A 25,830-nucleotide genomic window follows, 5' to 3' on the forward strand; every position below is an offset into this window, starting at 1 on the left:
CCGCTGGCCTCAGGCGGCCGCTGGACTCCCTTTTCCGGCCTCTGCAGGACCACAGTTCCCAGCATGCCTTTGGCAGGAAGTCTTTCCCGCTGGATGACTACGAGTCCCGACATGCCATTCGGCACTCCAGTAGATTAGATGGAAGAGTGGAATGACCCCGTCGCACGCAGGGAATTGTAGTCCATTTCGCTGGTGGCTCTATAGAGGGGCGGGGAAGAGCCGGGTCGCTCTCGTCAGCTGAGGAGAATGATTCATAGAGGAGGGTCAGGAGAGAAGAACAGCTCTGTCTGTGAAAGCCCATTTAAAAGGCTGGACTCTTCCCCGAGGGAGAGAGAGGCAGGGGAGCAAGCAGGGTCTCGGGCCTGACCCCGTCCGCCAGGCCTCTACCGAGTACTGGGCCTTGTCAGAGGTGGCGGCTAGGCGCCGGTTGCTGGGGGACCGGTGACGTCGCGGGGTGAAAGTTGAGGGGCGGTGACGTCGGGCCTGCCGGGCGGAGGCTGGCGGGCTGGAGGCAGAGGGAGGGAGGGAAGGAGGGAAGGAAGGAAGCTGGGAAGAAGCGAGCGAGCGGGGGCGCGAGGCGTTTACCTGGAGGCAGCGGCTTGGGCGCGCAGAGCGGCCGCGGCTCCCCCGCACCTGCGGCCATGGATGAGGAGCGCGCCCTCTACATCGTCCGGGCCGGCGAGGCGGGGGCTATCGAGCGGGTCCTGAGGGATTACAGCGATAAGGTAAAGAGCCCTGGCCCCGGGCGTGCGGTATAGCACCCTTGGGCCGCCCCCCCGGGCTTGCATATCGCATCCCTCCCAACCCCCCCTCACGCCGGGGATGCGCATTGCTCTCCCCTGAAAACGTTTCCGGCTTGGGCATGCGTGTTTGTGCCCCCAGCCTTTTCCATCCGCGCATCCTGTATCCCCCCTGCCCCCATCCTGGCTCCCACCACTCTGATTCCGGCCCAGCAGCTTGTCCCACGGTCCTCTTCCCAAGCGTGCAAGTCACACCCCCGGAATCGGTGAATGTCCGTCTGTGCCCTGTGCCCCACTCTTGGATGCAGAAATGCACGCGAGGCTTCCTCACCTGCATAGCATAAAAATACGTGTTTTTTTGCATAAACACGGCCTTTGACATGCTTAAGACGTATCGGCCACGATGGCAGTTCTTTATAGACACAGCACTGTACAGTTTTCAAGGTGTGATGTCTCATATATGGTCTAACTTGATTCTCAGAATATTTGTAGAGTAGAGAGTATCATCCTTCCCATTTTCTAGATGAGAATACCGAGGCACGAGGAACTGAAATCACGCCAAGGTCATGGACCTACTGTGTTGTACCTGGGAGGAGACTAACTCCTAATAATACCTGTTACTTGTATCGCATTATCAGCTTTCCCATCCTTTATCTTGTTTAATCTTGACAGCCGTTCTGTGAGGTTTCATCTGCGTTTTGCAATTGAGATTCTAGATCGGTTAAGTAACTTGCCCAAGGTCGTACTTCTGAGCTGGGATTCCAACCTAGGTCTTCAAACCATTCATTATTCTTTCCACTTTACAACTCTACACTAAAAAGGTATCTTCTTTTATATCCCAGTCACTTCTCTGAATGTCTCTTCAAGAACCGTTAGCTCTCCATTACTTTTCCTTCCAAGAATTGTACAAGCTCGCTTCTAAAGGTGACATACCACACCTTTATTCTTCCATTTAGAAGACTACTTAATAGAAATGACTGACTTCTGTGAAAACACACCCAGCACCATGTCACATCCTAGATACAACGTCTTCCTTCCTTTCATTTGCTTCCATTCATAATTTCTCCTGTGTTTGCTATGTGCCCACCACTGCCCTAACCTATGCTTTGCATTATGGAGCTGCCAGTATGCCATTTCTGCCCTATGTGGAGAATATAAAAAATCAGGCAACTTCACTCCTGTTTGATCTTCTCAACAATCCTGTGAGGAAAGTGACGGTATTCCCTGTTTCACAAATGAGAAAATTTAGAATGTTGTTGCCCCAAGTCCACACAGTCATTGAGAGATGGGGCTGAGATTTGAATCTAGGTTTTCTGATTGCTCTTTTACAGTACTATGCTGTTTTCTTTGGGAGGCTGTATGGATTCAGTTAAATTCATATCTTAGTTTCTTCAGTCTCTGATATGCTTTATTGTTGCATATCTGCTTAACTTAGGAGAAATTCATTTAATGCACAGGTATACATATTGTGGAGATTATGGTCGTCCAGTGGTATCTGCTGGGGATTTGTTCCAGGACCCTTTCCCTCCCTCATGGATACCAAAATTCATGGATGCTCAAGTCCTTTATATAAAATGGCATGTTGTTGTTGCTTAGTTGCTAAGTCATGTCCAACTATTTTGTGACCCCATGGACTATAGCCCACCAGGCTCTTCTGTCCATGGGATTTTCCAGGCACAAATACTGGGGTGGGGTGCCATTTTCTTCTCCAGGGGATCTTCCCGAAACAGGGATTGAACCCGCGTCTACTACATTGGCATGCAGATTCTTTACCACTGAGCCACCTGAGAAGCCCATAAAATGGCATGTGTGCTTGTGTGCTCAGTTGCTCAATCATGTCCAACTTGTTGCAGCCCCAAGGACTGTAGCCCACCAGGCTTCTCTGCCCATGGAACTTTCCAGGCAAGAAAACTGAAGTAGGTTGCCATTTCTTACTCCAGAGGATCTTCCTGACCCAGCGATTGAACCTGCGTCTCTTGTGTCTCCTGCATTGGCAGGCAGATTCTTTACCACTAGCACCACCTGGGAATAACCTATACACATCCATCCTTATACCTTGAATCATCTCTGGATTGCTAATAATACAATGTAAATGTTATGTAAATAATTGTAAATACAATGTAAGTACTATGTAGCTCAGTTCAGTTCAGTTGCTCAGTCGTGTCCGACTCTTTGCGACTCCATGAATCGCAGCACGCCAGGCCTCCCTGTCCATCACCAGCTCCGGAGTTCGCTCAGACTCACGTCCATTGAGTTGGTGATGCCATCCAGCCACCTCATCCTCTGTTGTCCCCTTTTCCTCCTGCCCCCAATCCCTCCCAGCATCAAAGTCTTTTCCAATGAGTCAACTCTTCACATGAGGTGGCCAAAGTACTGGAGTTTCAGCTTTAGCATCATTCCTTCCAAAGAACAGCCAGGGCTGATCTCCTTTAGAATGGACTGGTTGGATCTCCTTGCAGTCCAAGGGACTCTTCAAGAGTCTTCTGCAACACCACAGTTCAAAAGCATCAATTCTTAGGCACTCAGCTTTTTTCACAGTCCAACTCTCACATCCATACATGACCACTGGAAAAACCATAGCCTTGACTAGACGTACCTTTGTTGGCAAAGTAATGTCTCTGCTTTTGAATATGCTGTCTAGGTTGGTCATAACTTTGCTTCCAAGGAGTAAACGTCTTTTAATTTCATGGCTGCAGTCACCATCTGCAGTGATTTTGGAGCCCCCCAAAATAAAGTCTGACACTGTTTGCACTGTTTCCCCATCTATTTCCTATGTAGCTAGTTGCCCATTAATTCAACTTTTGCTTTTTGGAACTTTCTCCAGTTTTGTTTTGTTTTGTTTTCCTTCAAATACTTTTGATCCATGGTTGACTGAATTCATGGATGTGGAACCTGCAGATATGGAGGCCTGATGGTATATTCATGCAACTTGATTTATAATTGCTTTCCAAAAAATACTTGAGGCAGCTACAAACAGATTTTCAAAAGAACAAAATGCAATAGAAAACTTGGCTGTTGTGTTGAATCACCTAGTGTTTATTTAGCACTTACTATATCCCAGGTATCCAGCAATAAATAGGAACTTTCTTCTGTGGGAAGGGAGGAGGAAAAAACCTCTACCTGGATCTTATCACCTCCTTCAGTATTCCTCTTTCTCTTCACAACTAAAGTAGTTAGAACTCCAGATTTGCTTCCTCTAGTTTATCTTTCCTTTTGTTGATCTCCCTCCAGGTTAGTTTCATTTACTACTCCTGGCGAAGTGCTATCAGAGCTTAAATTCTGAACTTGCCCATTGGGAATGGTTTTAGAGTTGTAATGCCCAATGTGTGTAGTTTTGGGGTGGTATTCTGGGGGCCAGCCTTGAGAATGCTGTGGCTTGATGTGAACTGGGTTGGCCAACTTCTTCAGAAAAGAGCTTTCATGTTTAATGCTGATTACAGTAGATCCAGAGAACAAAGAAAATAGCTGCATTTCATGTTGGCAGTGGGGCTTTGCCCTCAAGGGAAGAGACATTAGAGGCAGATGAAGAAGAAGGGGAAGTATGATTGCAGTGGTCTGGCAGTAAGAATGAGGAGGTCAAATTAATCGTCCCACTCTCTGGGAAACGGAATCTGAAATTCTAAAAATGTGCCTGGGTCTACTGTGTGCCTCATTTTCTTTATCTGGAAAAGTGGATGAGAAATGTTTAGAATGAAGTGATTATGAGGCATTAAAGAGTCTAACCAAGAAGGGAAATGAATGATGTAGAGAGAGAATGATTAGTTTGTTCTCAAAAGGAACCTCAAGTATTGTGGAGAGAAGGTTGAATTTGGAATCAGATAAATCTTGCTTCAGATCTACCATTTATTAGCTTCATGACTATGGATAAGTTATTTTAAGCCCGAGTCTCAGTTTCCTTATCTGTAACATAGGTAACAGATATGTACCTATGTACAGATATGTGCCTTATCTGTAACTTAGGTTCCATCACCTAAGTTATTATGAGGTCTAAATTAACTGATGTATGATACCAAATACTGTACAAGGCATCTAGGAGGCATTCCCTAATGATCAGCGTTCTCAAGAGGTCCTGTGGCCACAGCACAGGTTCTAGAGCCAAATTGCCTGAATTCTGATCCCCAATTTACTATCCATGTGTATAAAACAAGGTACTTAGCTTTACTGTCCCTCAGTTCACTCATCTGCCAAACACGGATAATAATAGTACCTGCATCATACATTGTTGCCAGGATTAAATAAGTTATATGTATAAATCAGAACAGCGCCTGGCACTGAAGAAAAACCCATAGCTGTTCTAAACAGAAAAAGTCAGGGATTAACCCTGTGGCATGGAGTTGACGTCACCTGATTAAAAAAATAGAGAATATACTTCAGTTTTTCTTTTTCCTTGACCCTTGGCACTTATTAATGGCTGGCGAAATACTTTGTACCATGTTTAAAGCAACATTTACCTGTCTGGCTCCAGGTAACATCTAATTTCTACTGTGTTAAGGAGATTCTGATTTTCAAGCCGCCTTCTCTTATTCACTGATCTTGTCATCTTGGGGAGAAGGAAGATCAAGCTATCCCTTTTAAAAGGAAATTTGCCTGTTTCTCAAGGGCATAATGCAAGTTGACTCAGTGTAGGAAAGTATTTTTTAAAAATAGGAAGAGTGGTTGCCCTTTTCCTCTCCTCTCAATTCATCTGTTAGCATGTATTGAGTGCCATGTATTTTGTTCTTTTAACAGATTTAGTAGAGATATTGGTTGCTTTCATTATGATTATCAACAACAAACAGTGATCTGGGGCCTTGAGGTGCATAAAAGTATCTTGTTCCTTGAATCCAGGATATTTGGACTAGAAGGAACCTCAAAGATCATTGGGTCCAATACTCTGAATTAATAGGAGAAGAAACTGGTGTAGCATCATCATCAACTATGATGATAACTAGAGAGAGAGTTTGCGGCCATAGAGGCCACCGGGGCATATGATTACCCCTTGGCAAGCTCCAACAGAATTCCATTATGTAAGTATGACAAGTTTATGGCCAAATGAAAGGTAAAAGTTACTTAAGATACAGACAGGTAGGTAGTTCTCTGAGATGAGTCCTCATGAGAGGAAAACAGCACTGGTAGTAGTGAGGTGTGTTTATGTGCTGCTGCTGCTGTTGCTGCTAAGTCACGTCAGCTGTGTCCGACTCTGTGCGACCCCATAGATGGCAGCCCACCAGGCTCCCATTCCTGGGATTCTCCAGGCAAGAATATGGAGTGGGTTGCCATTTCTTTCTCCAGTGCATGAAAGTGAAAAGTGAAAGTGAAGTTGCTCAGTCATGTCTGACTCCTTGCGACCCCGTGAACTGTAGCCCACCAGGCTCCTCCGTCCATGGGATTTCCCAGGCAAGAGTACTGGAGTGGATTGCCATAAGAATCCAATTGATAGGGACCTAATTTGGAGACAGTTGTAGAAATACAGCCTCCACATTTGAATAAGGTGTATAAACATTCTGGACCATGTAAGAGGACATTTTGTTTTACAGTTTGAGGTTGAGTTCTGACTCTGAGTTCATTCTACAGATTTTTGATGAGCATGTGTAGTGGGCTGTTCCTTTGTTATATGTGTTCTTATTTCCGGATTGGATTATATAATCTCAGTTACTGGGGTTTAGTTCTAGGAATAATCTCTGTTCCTAAAACACAGCACAACACACATACACACACAGACACCACTCCAGTTAGGTTGATTCCTTTGCATTGGTACTGTTTGAGTATATCTTTGGAAATCTATGAAATAAATCCTAGTTGTCTAGTGGATCAGTATTTGGCTGGATGCCTCCCTGTAGACTGTGCAGTAACAACAGTAGTGTCTACTTATTGAACACCTGCAGTGTGCAAGGTGCTATACACAAAGATAAGGAAACTCTTGACAGGTAGTAAAGTTGAATAACTTGACCAAGGTCACACTTTCAGTAAACAGTGGGACTGGACTCAAACCAGTGCTTTCTGACTATTGAGCCTAGCCTGTTCATGGGATGTGAAACTGGCGGGGGGAGTCCTCAAGAGCTGGATGTGTTACTGAGCTGTTACTAACTTACTTGGTCCCTAAAGCTTTACTGTTGAGTTCATATTTGCTCCTGTTCATCTGGAAATTAAGCATATAAAGAAGGTGAAGTGGTTGACTTGGCCAGCAGTTCTAGAAAGGCATTTGCAGCCAGAAATGCTAGATCCCCTTCCCTTCCCTTTCAGCCTTAAAAAGAGGAGAGAACAAGAGTTGTGGTGTGCTGTGCTTAGTTGCTCAGTCATGTCTGATGCTTTTTGACCCCGTGGACTGCAGCCCACCAGGCTCCCCTGTCCATGGCTTTTCTCCAGGCAAGAATACTGGAGTGGAGTATCATGCCTTCCTCTAGGGGATCTTCCCAACCCAGGATTTGAACCCAGGTCTCCTGCATTGCAGGCAGATTCCTTCCTGTCTGAGCACCAGGGAAGCCCGGTACAGAATAGGTTAGGTATGATCTAAGTTGGATAAGAGAAGCCTGCCTTAGAGAAGTCAACATCTTTGAATCCAAACAACCATAGGCATCTGAGTTCCTGAATAGATTGGCATATTCTAAATTCAGTTTATTGCATCACAACACCAGTATATTTGCTAATTAAATTAAGTCCTCATGCTAGTTGGACAGGGCTTTTGAAAGCTTTTCTTCCTCTCTTCCTTCTTCCCTTCTTTTCTTTCTTTTTTAATATTGTAGTTTTACCACAGGATCAACTTTACATTTAAAAAGCAAAAGAAAAATTAGTCCTTGGTACTATTCTAAATTATCACCTTAAAAGATTTAATTCTATGTAGAAACCTTTTAAAAAATATTTTCATAACTTAGTGATGGTCTTTCTAAAAGATGATTTCTTCTTCTGTTTCCTTACCACAAATGCAAAAAAAAAAAAGTTAAGGAGGAGTATTATATTGGCAACCAGGTACACTGTATGGAATTAATATTTCATATATGATGGCAAAAATTAAGCTTTCTTAGTTCTAAATGCAATTATGTATTTTCATTTGTAGTGAACCTTTACTAGGCTTCAGTTTATTACCAACAGAACAATCTATTGATTCTTTATCTTTTGTTCAGTGTTAGTTTTTACTAAACCTTGGATCTGTAAATTTCTAAATAAAAGCTTTTGTTCTTCCTTCCTTTTCTTCTTTCTTTTCTTGTTTGTTCATTAATTCACTTTCCTGTTAATTTTTTTCTTTTAATAATAACAATGTATCAACAAGTTTTATCAAAGGAACCACCAGAAATTCCACCAACCCTGTATAGGTTTTATTTTTGGATTTTTAACACTCAAGCCTTTGAATGCATCCATCCATACATTGATATAGGTACTGTCATCATAGACATACAATTTGATATTTTACTATTTTTACAGTTATTGTCATAAAATAATTTTCCATGTTGTTACAGAACTTTTTAGCCATCTTTAAAAAAACTGCAGTATGATAATGTTTCAGATGAATGCACAGTAGTTTACTTAATCAGTCTCCTGTTGTTAGATATTCAGGTTGTCTCTTTTTTTCTTTTGTAACATTTGGTAACACTGCAGTGAATATAATTTTTATCTGCTCTGGATGATTTCATTAGGATAAATTTCTAGGAGTAGACGTTCTGGGTCAAAGGATATGAATATTTTTATGGTTGCTATTATGTGTTGCCAAATCACTTTCGTTTTTGAAGATGGTGTCAATTTATACTGCCTCCAGCAATATTACACATGGATTACTGAAGCTCATTTTTCAGAGAGCTTTATGTCCTCAGCCTTGTTCTCCTTTGCTCTGGTCTGTAGGCTGCTGCTCAAAATATTCTTCCAGAATAAGCTACTGTTACACCTCCTTCAGAGTCTTCCCCTGGTGGCCTGTCACCTTTATGTCAGTTCAGGTATAAAGTTTTAAATCCAAGCCCTCACCATCTGACATCCATTTTAATTGTTTTGCAAACCATATGTGAGGTAGCTTCTCTTTAGGTTTCCTCAAATGGCCCTTCTCTATTACCTCTAGGTCTTCCCTCTGACTATTTTGCACTTTAGAACTGCTTGTCAGCATTTCTCAATCTCATTTAATTTCAAAAATCAGTTCTTCTACAAAGCTGTCAATGCAGAACCACCGGTAATGATAATATCTTTAGTACTTACTGTACTTAACTCCTGATGGGTTGCCAATAAATGTTTGTCAGTGTTGCCAATGAGAAATACAAAGGAAAGGCAGAGAGATGTTCAGTAAAGGTTTTTTTTAAAAAGGAAAACTTAGAGGATTCTTAAGTGCACTTGGCTCTCTTGAATAAAACTTGAGAATGAAGAACTTTATGCTCTATTTTTTGGGGGTACTGCCTCTCTCTGACAGAGGACAACTTACTCCATTCTCTATTTCAGCTACAGAGGAAAAATAGTGTTGCCAGTAATTTCAGGAGAGTCGTGACCCTCCTTTTTCTTTCAGTTATTTTTTTCTCAATATCATTGGCATCATCATTATCATCCTAATGATAATCATCCTACTGCTAACTGAGTGTTTACTATGTGCCAGGCACTCAAATGGTACATTATATGCCTTAGCTGTTTTAACCCTCACAGCAGCTTTGTGAAGTAGGCACCCCTCTTTCCACATGGGAAATACAGTTATAATTTGTTACTTGCTTAACTAATAAGCAGTAGAACCATGGTTTAAACTCTCATTCTTACAGAATTACTGTCCTTCCCTATCTGTAATTCTCTGATGACTTCTTATTGCATTTGATAAAGTACAAGCTCCTTAACAACACTGGAAGATCCTTCCAAATCTCTGTCCAGTCTACTTTCCCATTCTTATCTTCCTCCACTCCTGTCATCCTCTAACATGTGTCCTGTGTTTCATTCCAACAGAGCTGCTTATTTCACAAATATATCATACCATTTGACACATGAGCCTTTGTTTCCGTCCCTAGAATGCTTTCATTTGCCTCCTGGCAAACTCCTATTCACCCCTCAAGGTCCAGCTCAAATGCTCTATACTCTATGCAAAGCATTCCAGATTTCCCTGGACAGTTTGTGGCTTGGTACTCTGTTCTTTTCTGTATATATTTTTGCTTTAGTCTTTTTGTACTGCTTTATAGTTATTTGCTTACTCCTCTTTTGCTTTAGTAAGAATATTGAGGTGATTTGGGAAGACAACTTTTTTTTATAGACATCAGATATTTTTTAACGTAGCCAAAATGAAAAATCTGTATATTTAAAATGACATTGTTTCCCTTTTCTTCCTCTTCAGCATAGGGCTACTTTCAAATTTGAATCAACAGATGAAGATAAAAGAAAGGTAAGCCTTAGTGTTACTTTGTGTGGTGTGTGTCTGTATGTATTTTCATTCATAAAGTCCGCTTTATAACAGCAGACTTGATTTCATCTGATGGTTTAGTATTCAGTTTCCCTTGTGTTTGATTTTTAGGACCTCTGAGAAGAAAGACAAGTGCCAGGTTTAGTATGAATTACACACAACACCCTCCTGCTCCATCCCCATAGGACCATTACACTTGTATAAATCAGGGGAATGGGAGGGGTTCAGAGGGGACCCTTCCCCATATCTTCTCCTCTCCAGAGATTGGCTTTGTTTGATGGCAGGATTGCAGGCTGCCAAAAATTGCTAATTGCTAATATTGTAAAGCCAAGCTTGGCTTTGGGTTAAGTTTTGGGGAAACAGCTATTGATGCTGCTGTGCCTCAACCACATATTGTTCTCTGTGCTGGCAGCTTTTTTTGTAGCCAGCAATCATCTTGGTCACTGACTTCACTGGTAAAGAGGAAAATGGGATCAAGAGGCTCATCACTAGAGGAGTTATTATAAGAGAGGGTGCATCAGAGATCGGATCATAAAATGTTACATTGGCCTGTCGGGGTAGCTTGTGGTTGCTTTACTTAGTTGATTAGAACATGATGTTCAAGGAGAAGCTCACCAGTTCTGCCTCAGTGTTTCCTGGGCCCTGTACTTCTATCCTTGGCCTTACAAACAGTAAGACCAGGTAAGAAAGCATGACTGGATCTGTGTAAACCCATGATTGCTGCTGGAAAAATAGCTTAAGTCCAGTGCTTTGCTGGTAATGGTTTGATCATACCTTGAAATCATCCCTCTCTTCACGTCTACCCCCATATTTAATGTCGACATCCTGCTCATTTTGCCTCATAAGATTTCTCCATACATTCCCTCCTTAGCCCCGCCCTTGTTCATACCTCCAGCTGGACTACTGTACCAGTTTCCTAACTGTTCATTCTTTTTCCAGTTATGTGGCCTTCCATAATTCCATTGTCCATAATTCTATAACAACAATCTGACTGTGTCACTCTCAACCTTGAAACCCTTGAGTGACTTTCTTTCGTCTGTAGGATAAAGTTCAAGCTTCTTATCATGACCTCGATGCTCAGTGATCTGAAGTTTGCCTACTTTTGCAGCCTGTTGCTTACTTCTGTCCCTTGTAATTTATGCTCTAGCAACATGAAATGTTTCCAGTTATGTACACATACACATCCCTTCTGTTTCCTACTTCCTATCTTTGCATGTGTTGTTTTCTGCCTGGAATGCCCTCTTGTATATTTCTTCACCCTTTCACCTGTTTAATTCCTACTCAGCTCTAGGAGCTTCTCCTTCAGGAAACCTCTGGCATTCCGATTAGGGTGAAATGCCCCTTTTCAGTATTCCTATAAAATTTTATGTAAATCTTTAATCCTAGGCTTATTATTTGTTTCTTAATTTTATATGTGTGTGTATGTTTCTCATTGTTAGACTCTGTGAACTCCCTGAAAACAGATGCTATAATAAAATTTATCTTTATATCCTCGGCATCTAGAATGCCCAGCACAGATAGGTACTTGAAAAGTTTTATTCAGTGAGTGACATGGAGGATAAACTTTGGAAGTTAAAGATTTACTCTGATTTTCTTTTGAATTTAAACAATGTAAACAAGACTAGAATACCTTTTAGAACAGGGTTCTCAGCCAGGGATGTGCTGTTTGGGGAGCTTTTTCAACAGGCCTGCTTAGGCCCCATCGCTGCCTACTGAGTCAGAATTTGGGGGATGGAATCCAGGCATGTGCATTTTGATAAATAGTCTTCAGGAAATAAGTACCTTACTCACTTGGTGGGAGTAGAAAATAACACAAGTCCCTATGGAATAGAAGCTAGTTATATCTACCAAAATTACAGATGCATTTTGCCCTTTGACCAAGCAATGTCACTGTTAGATCTATTCTGTGGGTAGATTGAAATAAAGTAAGCAGCGTTACTCACTGAAGCATTGTACATAATAGCAGATGATTGGAAACAATAAAACCTCCAGGAATCAGGGAATATTTGTAGAAACTTACAGAGATTTGCATAATGGAATACTGCACTGTGGTAAAAGAGAGAAGGACAGGGAGGAGAGAGACTATTATGTGCTAATGGGAGAGATGGTCAAGTGAGAAGAAAAAAGAAGCCAGGTGTTAAAAAATGAATATATACATTTTTTAGGTATTCAGGCTAGGAAGGCAGCTGCTGTTTAGTTTAGTTGGGAGAATCCATACTATATCTATAGATTTGTGGTACCTTGTGGATCTGACACCAGAATCTTTGACAGTGCTTTCACTAGTCAAAGTAAGTGCATAAAGACAAAGATTTCCCTCCCTCCATATGGCTTTCAGTTAAGGGAAGAAAAATCCCCACACAATTGGTAGTAAAGCATGTTTATTTCCTGTAGGGTAGTAGCAAAGCTTAACATTTTCAAGGTATTATCTTTTACTGCCTTTTAGATTTTTGCTGACCATAACTACTGTACTGGTGTTAATTTGGTTTAGTGTATAGATTGCTGCTTCCTGGGAGGTCTGATATAAACAAATGTCATTAGGGACCTAGCTAGGTAATCTTCATTAACGTAAAAACATTGGCAAACAAAACTGTTTCAGTCTCCAAAGGTTAAAACCATTTAGTGACTCTTTCATGCCTAAGGCCCATAAAGACTTTGAAATCAAAATTATTGGACTTCTCTAAAGGATCTGTATCCTAACAGCTTTTTCAGTTCTCAGTGTAGAGAGACATGGAATAATAGGCATGTCTCCACATTAAACCCAATCTTAGAAAGGAGGAACTCAAATTACCATCCAATTTGCTTTCCTGCTCTAGTTCTCTTTTTCTCTTTCCTAAACATGTCTCTGGAGCCTTCTATCAGTTTGTTGGTAACAGCGTCACCCCTTTCCATAAACTACAGGTGCTGTTGCTCCGAAAAACACACCTCTCTTATGTAAAACCTTATGACAACCAATAAGTAGATGTAAGGGAACAGAGCCTTTCAAAAAATAAAACTTGATTATGTGAACTTTCTAGGAATTGATTATAAAGTAATGATCCTTAGACCTAATTCCTAACATTTGTGTAGCATTTTGCATTTTTATGAAGATTTGCTTTTCAGTAGTAAAGTTGTGATGTTATAAGTATGGAGACAATATCACCATACCAATTTTATGGATAGGAAAACTGAGGCTTATGTTAATGACAACTTGTTAACACTCACAGTACTAGTAAGTGGTGGAGCCTCAAGCAGAGAACAGATTTTCTTGCCTTCACTGCTTAGTGCTCCATGGTTCCCACTCATTATCACTTGAGGTATATTTCAGAAGGCTTGAAATTATGACTCAGTACTTTGTTTCATCTCTTATACCTTGAGACACCATTTAGGCAACTAGACTTTAGACTTAAATCAGAAAATATCAAAGGAAATTACCAACTAGGAGTGCTTAAATTTTTCCAGAGAAGTAAAGACAGACACATTTCTGATGTTTGTGCATAGAATGCAAATAGTTCCAGGTGCATGTAGCTCATGATATATTTGGGTGTAAGCACCTGTGCTTACTGAAGCATTTACTTTACATCTTCTCTACCTAAATAGATGGCTATGACTGTATACCAACACATAAACAAATGTATCATGCAAATATGAAGGACGGAGGAAGGTATGATGAATAATCTGAAATTTTATACCTTAAGGAAATGAAAGCCCTTATATTGGTTTCTGAAGCACAGCTGATCTCAAGGCCAATAAAGAAAACTAATTGCAATAAATATTGAAAAATATCTATCACAAAATGATTTTAAAAATTGCAGCTCTTTCACCTATAAGAATACAACCATATCCAATGCAGAAAACTTCAGTTGTTGTCTGAGATAAACTTTTAGGTATTTAGTTATTTTCCTCAAAAGAATCAAGTTAAAAATAGTTAAATTTCAAGCATTTATTTCATTAACTTCAAACTGACATAGGTAAGTTCATATATCTGTGAAGGTATAAGGTAGTTACTGAGTTGAGAACTCTTTGAGGACAAAAATTCTAGCTTACTTTTCTTTGTACTTTCGGTCCTTGACACTGCATCTGGCACAAAATAGGCACCTACAATACATACCAGTTAAATGAATAAAGGGGATTGGAGATTAAGTGGAGACCAGAATTTGTATAACTTGTACATATGGTTTGGTTTTCAGTTTGATATTTTCTTAAGTAGGCAGCAGATTCTCAAGCACTTTTCATACTGTTGTTACTGAAAATGCAGAATACAAAAATATTCATACAAGTGATCACAACCATGTAAAACTAATACAAAGAAAAATGTCTACAAGGAAATTCACTAAATGGTGGCTTTGTATTATTACTGTGGATGATATTTTCATTTCTCTTCTCTATATTTTAAACTTTTTCATTACAGTATATCAGATATAAGAATATGATGATAATATATGTGATAATATATTCTTTCAGAGTTATGTGATTCGGGATGTAAGCAAAGACCCAATACATTTTAAAATCATTTATTGTTTCTAAAATTGGCCCTTTGTGATTATCTTACATATACCTTTTGGAGGAACATAAAAATATTATTAGGTTTGGAGATAGTATCCCTTGTGGAGCTAGTTTATGGAGTGAAATAAATTTATTTGAACACAAAAGTCCATTTTACCATTTGAAATATTTCTTCTTTTTTCCACAAAGTTGGATGTACTTGGCATATTAGTAGAGATCTCTGCAGTCCACAAATATTTTTTCAGTAATTCCTGTGTGCCAGGTCCTGTGTTAGGCCTTGGTTCCTAAGTTGGCTATTTTCCTATGGTGTTTGGTTTGGCATTTCTCAGCTACAGATGCATACTGAGGGTTGTCATTGTGGACTATAGAAAATGAATGGGTAATTTTCCATATTAGAGTCCCCCAAGAAAAATGTGCCAAGATAGAACCATCAGTCGTATACTGTGAATCCTTGCTTAGGGATAGCTTGAGGCATGAATGCTTGTTCTAAAAGCCTTTTACATTTAGTATAGTCATTTGAAATTGTTAAACTCCAATTTTCACTAAAAGAAAATGACCTTTGTGTGTCTTGCAAATTTGACTCAAATTTTAGTTGATGTCTCACTTTGGGGAATACTTTGATATATGATGCAAGTTTGGTTCTCATTTAGAAACCAATAACTTTAAAGATAATCATTTTTAACGTCTTGATTTCTTTAAAACACACAAACACACATATTACCAAATGCATTCTAAAACTTTTATTTTTAAAGTTTCTATCCAGCTGGATCTGGCATAAAACTTGACCAGAAGGGCTGAATTATATCATAGGCCAGGATGAATACCTCACAGTAGTTCAGAAGTAAAATAATTTAGACTTCATTTCAGACTCCATTTTTTATATTAGATGTGTTGCCAAGGTATTGAAGGACAAATGTAGGAAGAAAGAACAGAACAGCCTTCTGATATAGTAAGCCTTAGATGTGACAGTCCATACATGATCTCTGTATAGATCCCTTTCTGCCTGGGAATGTTAAGAGTAGTATCTCTGATTTGTACTTTAGTTTCAGTCCTTTTTCTCATATAAAAAACTCAGCAAGAAGTTCTGCTTCCAGCCATGACAGTGTGAGAGCTTTATGAACCTGCTCCTTAATTAAACTGGTTATTTAAAAACAACAACAACAACAATAGCCATTTAAATTATCTGGAAATCGTCCTAAAAGCATGAAGTCAATGAAGGAACACTTATTCAGGAAAATATACTGAAAGAAAAGTGTAAGTCTGTGGTATTTGAACTGAGACCTGCTCCCTTTCTTCCCACTTTCAGTGCAGTGAGATGGAAACCCTCCTCCAAACTGAGACCAAATTGCCAACATCACTTGGATCATAGAAAAAGCAAGGGAATTCCAGAAAAACATCTATAAAATGTTTTTATAATATTTTATAAATGTTATAAAATAATTCTGCTCTATTAACTGTGCTAAAGCCTTTGACTCTGTGGATCACAACAAACTGGCAAATTCTTAAAGAGATGGAAATACCAGACCACCATACGTGCTTCCTCAGAAACCTATTTGCAGGTCAAGAAGCAACAGTTAGAACCGGACATAGACATACAGACTGGTTCAAAATTGGGAAAGGAGTATGTCAAGGCTGTATATTGTCACTCTGCTTATTTAACTTCTATGTAGAGTACATCATGCAAAATGCAGAGCCAGATGAATCACAAGCTAAAATAAAGATTGCTGGGAGAAATATCAACAACCTCAGATAAGCAGATAATACCACTCTAATGGCAGAAAGCAAAGAAGAACTAAAGAGCCTCTTAATGAGGATGAAAGAGGAAAGTGAAAAAGCTGGCTTAAAACAGCATTCAAAAAAGTAAGATCATGGCATATGGTCCATCACTTCAAGGCAAATAGATGGGGGAAAAGTGGAGACAGTGGCAGATTTTATTTTCTTGGCTTCCAAACTCACTGTGGATGGTGACTGCAGCCACGAAATTAAAAGACATTTGTTCCTTGGAAGAAAAGCTATGAACAACCTAGGCAGCTTATTAAAAAACAGAGAGACATCATTTTGCCAACAAAGGTCTGTGTAGTCAAAGCTATCGTTTTTCCAGTAGTCATGTGTGGATGTGAGAGTTGGATCATAAGGCTGAACATCGAGGAACTGATGCTTTCCAGTTGTGCTGGAGAAGACTCTTGAGAGTCCCTTGGACAGCAGGGAGATCAAACCAGTCAATCCTAAAGGAAATCAACCCTGAATATTTATTGGAAGGATAATGCTGAAGCTCCAATACTTTGGCCACTTGATGCGAAGTGCTGACTCATTGGAAAAGACTGTGATGCTGGGAAAGATTGAGGGCAGGAGGAGAAGGGGATGACAGAGAATGAGATGAGATGGTTAGATGTCATCACTGACTTGATGGACATGAGTTTGAGCAAGCTCGGGGAGATGGTGAAGGACAGGGAAGCCTGGAGCGCTGCAGTCCATGGGGTTGCAAAGAGTTCGACATGACTTAGTGACTGAACAACAGCAAACTGATAGAGCCAAGATCAGAGCTCCTACTTTCCTCAGTCCTCAGTTGGAAGGCTAACTAACCAGTAGGGACAGGGATAAGGTCAGCATTTGTCATCCTGCCCCAGCCACATGTCACTGAGACAAAATTCTGGGTGAATTATAGCTGAGAGATGGGGTCTCTCTTCTTTCACCCAGTCTCCACTCGTGGGTCATGGGCTCTACCTTGAGTAAGGCAACATTGAAAATATTGGGGCACCAACTGCCCTTGCCCTGGCTGGTGGGACAAGCAGATTCCACCTTGGAATCTGAGGAGACAAATTGAGGAGTTTTGGGCCTGCTACTCCCCTGTCTCCTCCAGTTGAACTCTCAAGGAGGTGTCACCTAGAAAGAAGCATGCTGTTGTCTCTGCCCTCAGCATCAGAACCAAGGTTCAGGAATTTTGCCAAGAGAAATAAGCAGACCTTATAACAGTAAGCTCTGAATCTCTCCCCAGAGGGACCAACTTTTTGCTACCGTGTGAAGTTTCTGCCTGAAGGTATGGGTTGTGGTGAAAGGAGGAGTTGGGAGGAGACTGACATTTTGATTGGAGTTATGGGGCTAACCAGACAGTCTGGCTAGTTTGCTAGAAAGGAAGGAGGAAAGACAGCTGGGAGGAACCTTCCTGTAATTAGAACAAATCTTAAATACTTACCTCAGGAACTATCTCTTCAAAAGAGCTGTAATAAATTGGTTCAGTCTGTAGAGCAATTTATGCCCTAGGACGTTGTTGAAGACAATAGATCAGTCATTCTGCAGTTAGTGAAGCTTAACAGCTGGGTGTGGTCAGGGAAGAGAAAGTCAAAGAGAGGCCTGCCAAAGCCACTGTCATCCCAGGATGACTGTAGCATACCAAAGGGTGAGACCCATGAGGAGCTACATCTGCAGGGAGGAGGAGGAAAATATACTCAACTAAAATAATTCATCTAGTCACTGAGCAAATAAGAAAAATAACAATAGCAAATCTTGGATGGCATAGACAATACCCAGTGTTGATGTATTATTTAAAATGGCTTCAAAAAAGAACAAACAAAGCTATGTGAAGAAACAGGAAAGAATGACCTATACACTGGGGGAAAAGCAGGCAGTAGAAACTGCCTGTGAGAACAACCAGAGGGTGGATTTAACAGACAGACTTCAACATATTCATTATAAATATATTCAGAAAGGACTTCCCTGGTGGTCCAGTGGTTACGACTCTGTGCTTTCACTTGAGGGGGCTTGGGTTTGATCCCTGGTTGGCAGAAGTTCTACATGCTGTGCGGTGTGGCCAAAACAAAAAAGAGAAAAAACAAATATTCGGAAAAGTAAAGGAAACCATAATTAAAGAAGTAATACAAAATTTGATGATATCACAACAAATGAATATCAATACAAAGATAGAAATGATTAAAAAGAAAAAGAAGAACCAAATGGAAATTTTGGAAGTGAAAAGTACAATAATGGGAAAAAGATCACTAAAGAGGCCCAATGTTGGGTTCAAACTGTCAGAAGAAAGAATGAGCAAATATGAAGATAAATCAATAGTGTATACAAGGTAAAGAACAGAGAAAAAAGAATAATGAAAATGAGTGCCTCAGAGAAATATGAGATGATGTTAATGTATCAACATACATATAATTGGAGTACCAGAGGAGAGGAGAGAGAAAAGGGAAGAAAAAATATTTGAAGAAATGTCTAAAAACTTCCTAAACTTATTGGAAAACAACTTACATATCCGGAAAGCTCAGTAATGTCTGAGTAGAATAACCTCAAAAAGATCCATAGACACATCACAATAAAAATGCTAGAACGTGCTGGATTCATGTCAATGTATGGCAAAACCAATACAGTATTGTAAAAAAAAAAAAAAAAAGAAAAAATAAATAAATAAACTCACTTCACTGAAAGAAAAGAAAATGCTAGAACGCAAACACAATGAGAAAATTTTAAAAGTAGCGAAAGAAAAATGGATCATCACTTACAAAGCAGTCTCAATGAGATACACAGCTGACTCCTCATCAGAAATGTAGGCCTGTGGCAGTGGAATAATGTAGTCAAAGAGCTCCAAGAAAAAAGCTCTACCAAGAATCTTATATCCAACAGAGCTATCTTTTAACATTGCAAGGGAGATAAAAACATTTTTAGATAAATGAAAAAATGAATTTGTTCTAGACCCACCTTACAAGAAATACTAAAAGTCCTTCAAACAGATAGCAAGTTACCTCAAACAGCAATTTAAATCCACACAAAGAAACAAAAGAGAACTAGTAAAGGTAATTATATAATTATAAAAGATAATATAAATGCATATTTCTCCTATTCTTTTAAATGATCTTAAAAACAGTTGTATAAAACAATATGTCTATAATACATTGTTCAACTAGTAACACACAGAAACATCATATGTTTGTCAGAAATAGCACAAAGGTTGATGAGAGCAAAGCTGTACTGCACTAAGGAAGTGCCTCTAGATAATAAAGTCACTATTTGGTTCTAGAGAACCAAAAATTATAAATAAGAAGGCCAAAATAACAAAAGCTGTAAGTATATACCAGCTGTCGTTTCTCCTCAGTGACTTCAAAAGACAAAATTATATATCAAGTAATCATTTTTGATATGTATAACAATAATGCCACCAAAGGGAAAAGGGACAGCATCATATAGAAGCAGTGTTTCTACACCTCACTGGAACTGATGTAATTTGAAGCTAATTCTGTTAAGATATATACATATGTAAGCTATTTAAGCCCTAGAACAACAATTTAAGGAAATGACTCAGAAAATAATTCCCTTTTGTGAAAGACTACAAAATGCTATTGAAAGAAACTAAAGAAGATCTAAGGGCTTCCCTGGAGGCTCAGTGGTAAAGAATCTGCCTGCTAATCAATGCAGGAGACACAGATTTGATCCTCGATCTGGGAAGATCCCACATGCTGTGGAGCAACTAAGCCTGTGCACCACAACTACTGAGCCTTTGCCCTGGAGCCCAGGAGCCACAACCACTGAGCCCTGCACAGTGCAGCTACCGAGACCTGAATGCCCTAGAGCCCGTGCTCCACACCAAGAGAAACCAACACAGTGAGAGGCCTGTGCATCACAGCTGGAGAATGGGCCCCGCTCCCACAGCTAGAGAAAAGCCCATGCAGCAATAAAGACCCACCACAGCCAAATGCAGAGAGTTGGACGGTGAAGAAAGTTGAACACCGAAGAATTGATGCTTTTGAAATGCGGTGTTAGAGAAGACTCTTGAGAGTCCCTTGGACTGCAAGGAGATCCAACCAGTCCATCCTAAAGGAGATCAGCCCTGGATGTTCATTGGAAGGACTGATGTTGAAGCTGAAACTCCAATACTTTGGCCACCTCATGTGAACAGTTGACTCATTGGAAAATACCGTAATGCTGGGGCGGATTGGGAGCAGGAGGAGAAGGGGACGACAGAGGATGAGATGGCTGGATGGCATCACCAACTCAATGGACATGGGTTTGGGTAGACTCCGGGAGTTGGTGATGGACAGGGAGGCCTGGCATGCTGCGATTCATGGGATCGCAAAGAGTCGGACACGACTGAGTGACTGAACTGAACTGAAAAAGAAATTTAAGAAGATGTAAAGAAATGAGAAAACATCCCATGATCATAGTTTGGAAGATTTATGCTCAGATGGCACTACTTCTCATTTTGATCTGTAGATTTAATGAGATACCTCTTAGAATTCCGGGTAGCTTCTTTGTACAAATTGACAAGCCAGTTCTGAGATTCATATGGAATTGCAGGGGATGCAGAATAGCCAAAACAATCTTGAAAGGAACGGACCTGGAGAACTTACAACTCCCAGCATCAAAACTTAGTACAAGGCAACAGTAATCAAGACAGTGAGTACTGTGACACAAAGATAGATTAACATACATATGGTTGACCTTTAAGCAACTCAGGGTTTAGGGGGCCAATTCCCTGAGCAGTCAAAAACCCATGTGTAACTTTATAGTTGGTCTTTCACATCCACAGTTCTGCATCTGCAATTTCAACCAACTGTGGATCTTGTATGTATTTACTGGAAAAAAACCTGCATATAGATATAGATGTAGATCAATGGAATAGTATTGAGAGTCCAGAAATAACCAGTGTGTCTGTGATCAACAGATTTTTGACAAGAGTGACAAGACCATTCGGTGGGGAAAGAATATTTTAACAAATGGCACTGAGAAACTTAGCTACATATAAAAGAATGCATTGAACCTTTAATTCACACTATGTGCAAAATTTAACTCAAGATAGATCAGACCCAAATGTAAGATCTAAAACCATAAAACTCTTAGCAGGAACGTAGGGTAAGTCTTTATGGCCTGCATTTGGCAGTGGATTCTTAGATAGGACACCAAAAACACAAGCAACCAAAGAAAAATCAATACATTAAAGTTAACTTCATCAAAGTTAACTTTTGTGCTTATACATCAAGAAAGTGGAAAGAAAACCCACAGAATGGAAGATAGTATTTGCAAATCATATGTCTGATAAGAGACTTGTATCTAGGATATATAAAGAACTCAATAATAAAAAGACAATTGAATTTTAAAATGGGCAAAGGATCTGAATATACATTTTTCCAAAGAAGATATACACATAGCCAATCAACATGTGATGCTCAACATCATTAACCATCAGGGAAATGAAAATCAAAACTGTAATGAGATACCAGTTTATACTCACTGGTATGGCTAAAATCAAAAAAGTCGGATAATAAGTATTGACAGGGATGTGGAGAGATCAGAATGCTCATAGATTACTGATAGATTACTGCATGTAAAATGATGTGGCCACTTTGGAAAATAATCTAGGAGTTCCTCAAAGGATTAAACAGTTACTATATGACCCAACAGTTGCACTCCTAGGTATCTACAAAAAGGAAATAAAGATATGTGTCCACAGAAAACTGTGTACTTGTATATTCACAGCAATATTATTCATAATAGCCAAAAAATGGAACCAAACCAAATGTCTATCATTTTGTGAATGGATAAATGGAATGTATTATAGCCATACGATAGAATATTACTCATCCATAAAAAAGAATAAAAGTTAACTGTTGTAAGTGCTTATAACATGGATGAACCTTGAGCATATTATGCTAAATGAAAGAAGGAAGACATAAAAGGCCACATAATGTACAATTCCATTCATATGAAATTTCTAAAATAGGCAGATCTGTAATAACAGAAAGTAGATCATTGGTTTCCCAGGGGCTAGGGAGAGAGGGGAATGGGGAGTTACTGCTAATGGGTATTGGGGTTTTTTTAGGGTGATGAAAATGTTTTAAACAGTGATGATGGTTGCACAAGTGTGAATATACTAAAAATCAGTGAGCTGTATACTTTAACAGGGTAAATTTATGATATATAAATTATGTTGATAAAGCTGTTATTAAATACTACATGCCCATCATTCCAAGCACTATGTGAATATTAACACCTTAAATCCTAATAACAAAGCTAATAAATGAGGTACTGTTTTCTTACTTATTTTACAGATGAGGAAACTAAGGCACACAAAGAAATTACTTGCTTAAACTAGTGAAGTAAATTACTTGCCTAAACTTGTGAAGTGGGAGGACATGATTTAAGCCTATGCAGTGTGGTCCACAGCCTTTGTGCTACACCATACTGCCACTCATTAATAATTGAGTTGACCTGTGTATAGCTTATGCATTGATTCTGTTTTCTGATTGTAGGCTCCAACTCTCTCCAGAATTTGAGATTTGTTGCAGAGCATAAACAAAACTTTGACACTGAGTTAATTAAAACCATTGACAGAAAACAGAAGCCCAGGATTTACAGTATGACCGGATAGGGTAACTAGTGTCAGCCCTCCCCATAAGCAGTATAGTACTTGACCTATAGGCATGCTGCAGATGTCTTTTACGATTATTATTTTGCCTAAAATGTAGGATTTTGATTTTTTTTCTTCTCAGCAATTAGCTCTTCCTTACACAGGAAAGGGTATAACATGTACATCTTTGGCTAATTGAAAACTCCTAGGACCTGAAAGAATTCCAGGCTGAACAGACATTTCCAGTTCCCCATTTATAGATGAAAAACTGAGAGGTTGACTTACTTGAGGTTATGAAAAATGAGTGGAGATCTGGGACTCAAACTAGGTCCCCTGCCTCCTTTCCTGCCTTCAGTGGCTGTCATTGCAGCGTGGCTCCTCAGGAATTTACAGTATAGTAAGGGACCCGGAAGATCTTCCAGGACAGTGATTCCTTCTAAGGTGTCTTGTGCTGAGGGTAACCAACCAGAATCTGACTGAATACTTTCAGTAATGGGATCTCCACAGCAGCCACTTTGCTGTTAGATAACTTTGTTAGAGAGTTTTTACTTGTATGAACTCTACATCTGCTTTAATTGACCCTCCTGCTTTATCCCTCTCTGCCTCTGCCTTTGTCCACCACTTAGCTTGTCTTCTACCTTCTTTCCCCTGCTCCGTCTCTTTCATTTTTCCCCCTACTTATTACCCAGCACTCACATTTATCAAGAAGCTTTTTCTAGCTAAATTCTCTATGTAGTTTATTTCTTTAAGCTTCAATACACAGTTTAAATTGCTATGCATTGAAATACATTTACAGTCCTTATTCATTTTACATATGTTCAGTCTCCATAGTATTATAAATAACTTGAGTTATGTGCTTTTATAGCTCCCTAACCCCAACTCAACCTTTTGTTGCTTGGTTAGCATTTATTTCTCTTGAATAGTTTGCATGTACTTGAATTTTACATTGAGAGCATTTTAAGTTACGTGCCTGTATCAGGCCTGTGTGCGCAAGTGCTCAGCAATGAACTCGATAGATTCTAAATGGATACTACAGAATCTATAAAACTAATACAAAATTGCCATGTTATAACATCTGCACTTACCTTTTCAAGTGGCTTTGGCATTAAATGGAAAATACAGATAAAAATTTCCTAGCCCTATTGTGTTTGTGCAGAGTTGTGCCTGTTAATATTACTTGATATGCTCATCCATCTGGCTATCTTTATGAGGTAATGTGCGTAAGTCTCTATTCTATCCCAAGCACTGTGCTAGAGATTTTAAAATATATCATCTCATTTAATATTTATAAACCCTAGATGTTATTCCTGTTTGTAGAGATGAGGAAATTAGGCACAGTGATTTTAAAAAATTTGCCAAGGTCATACAGCTATAAGCTAGTGTTTGAACCTAGGTGCTTTCCTTACTTCAGTTGTACTGTTTCCTAATAAATAACCTGTGAGATACCTTACTCCTTACAATATATTGTCTCAGATGCTGTTCATGTTAAATAATATATGATATTAATAATACAGATCTTTCACAATAACTGTGAAATATATTTATATCTTACACGTGATGAATTTAGCTTCAGGTGGAATAAATAAATTGCTCCAGATCCAAATTCAAAAAATAATAGAACTAGGAATTAGAAAAAGCCCAAACTGTTTCTGTGCTTTTTTTCTGCTATACCACTCATGTGTTCTTGTGCCTTTGAAGACCTCTAACATCACAGCTGTCTCATTGAAACAGCTTTACTCTTGTCCTTATTCTCGGCTGTCTTAGTCTGCTCATGCTACCATGACAAAATACCAAAAACTAGGTTGCATAAGCAAAACAAATTTATGCCTCACAGCTTTGGAGGCTAGAAGTCCTAGATCAAGGTGTTGGTAAGGTAGATTTCCTTCTGAGACCTCTTCTATTGGCTTATACTCACCTGCTCTCTGACTGTGTACTCATTTGATCTCCTCTTTGTGCAGAGAAGGAAGCGAGTGGGGAATGAGTGAGCCAGCCCTCTGGTGTCTCTTGTAAAAAGGATACTATTCCCATAAGACCAAGGCCTCTCCTTCATGACCCCATCTAACCTTAATAACCCTCTCAAAGCCCCATCTCCAAATTCCATCACACTGGGATTAGAACATCAACATATGAATTTAATGGGGATACAAATATTTAGTCCATAACTTCAGCTTACCATCAGAGTCCCTGATTATCTTCTATAGAGGCCTGGGCAACTAGAGCTGAGATCTAGGGATTTAGAGTATTTCAGAGTGAAGAGGTGAGCATTGTGGAGTAGACGACGTTGGAGACAAAGAAATTTCAGAGAAACCTTATATAGGTAACACTTTGATACACTGAAAAAGACAAAAAGCTGTAGAGATCCACGGGATGAGAATCTGTACCAGCCACCAAGATACAGAGTGTATGTTGTGACGGAATGTATATCTGCCAGCTTTGTTAGTGTGCTTTTATATAATCAAACTATGACTTGGCTAAGAACTCAGTAAAGATTAAATGGGATAATGTTCCTTTATTTGGCAAACTAAAATGCAACAAATGATAATGCTCCTGTATTTGTCAGTATATTAACTTAAAATACTAAAATATGTTTTGTATAGGTAGTGAAGAAGAACGTTTTCTGAAAAATAAAGACTCTTGCTTAAGTAGTAAGAAAACCAGAGTTGGCTGGTACTGTATTTGAAGAGAAATTAATAGTTTTGACATGTCCATTTCTGCCCTCAGTCAAGAAGGGAAAGGCAGCTGATTGGTTTTTAAGTTTTCATTTACAGCTAAGCTATTTTTCGCATCTGTTAATGAACTCTTGATGATGCATCATGTCTTTCTCAGGATTGCTAATTAGCAAAGAAACTTGAGCCAAACTTACATAATTGTTGTTACTGTGAACTCTCAGTCTTTTGGCAGGATCACCATGATATAGAACATAGCCAGAAGGGTTGTAT

The 25,830-nt window shown here is 39.5% G+C and overlaps 1 protein-coding gene across 2 annotated transcripts in view; it reads left to right on the forward strand.

Annotated features, from left to right (window-relative positions):
- Positions 1–601: 601 nt before the first annotated feature.
- The window catches only part of RIC8B (RIC8 guanine nucleotide exchange factor B), a 101,899-nt gene continuing 76,670 nt past the window's right edge, over positions 602–25,830 (forward strand). For both annotated transcript variants that reach the window (XM_052640074.1, XM_052640075.1), the window contains exons 1-2: positions 602–725; positions 10,003–10,050. In XM_052640074.1, the coding sequence (XP_052496034.1) occupies positions 642–725; positions 10,003–10,050 (132 nt within the window). In that variant the 5' untranslated portion in view covers positions 602–641. The remainder of the gene's footprint in view (positions 726–10,002; positions 10,051–25,830) is intronic.

Source organism: Budorcas taxicolor, chromosome 5 (assembly GCF_023091745.1).
Source record: "Budorcas taxicolor isolate Tak-1 chromosome 5, Takin1.1, whole genome shotgun sequence".
Lineage (NCBI taxonomy): Eukaryota > Metazoa > Chordata > Mammalia > Artiodactyla > Bovidae > Budorcas > Budorcas taxicolor.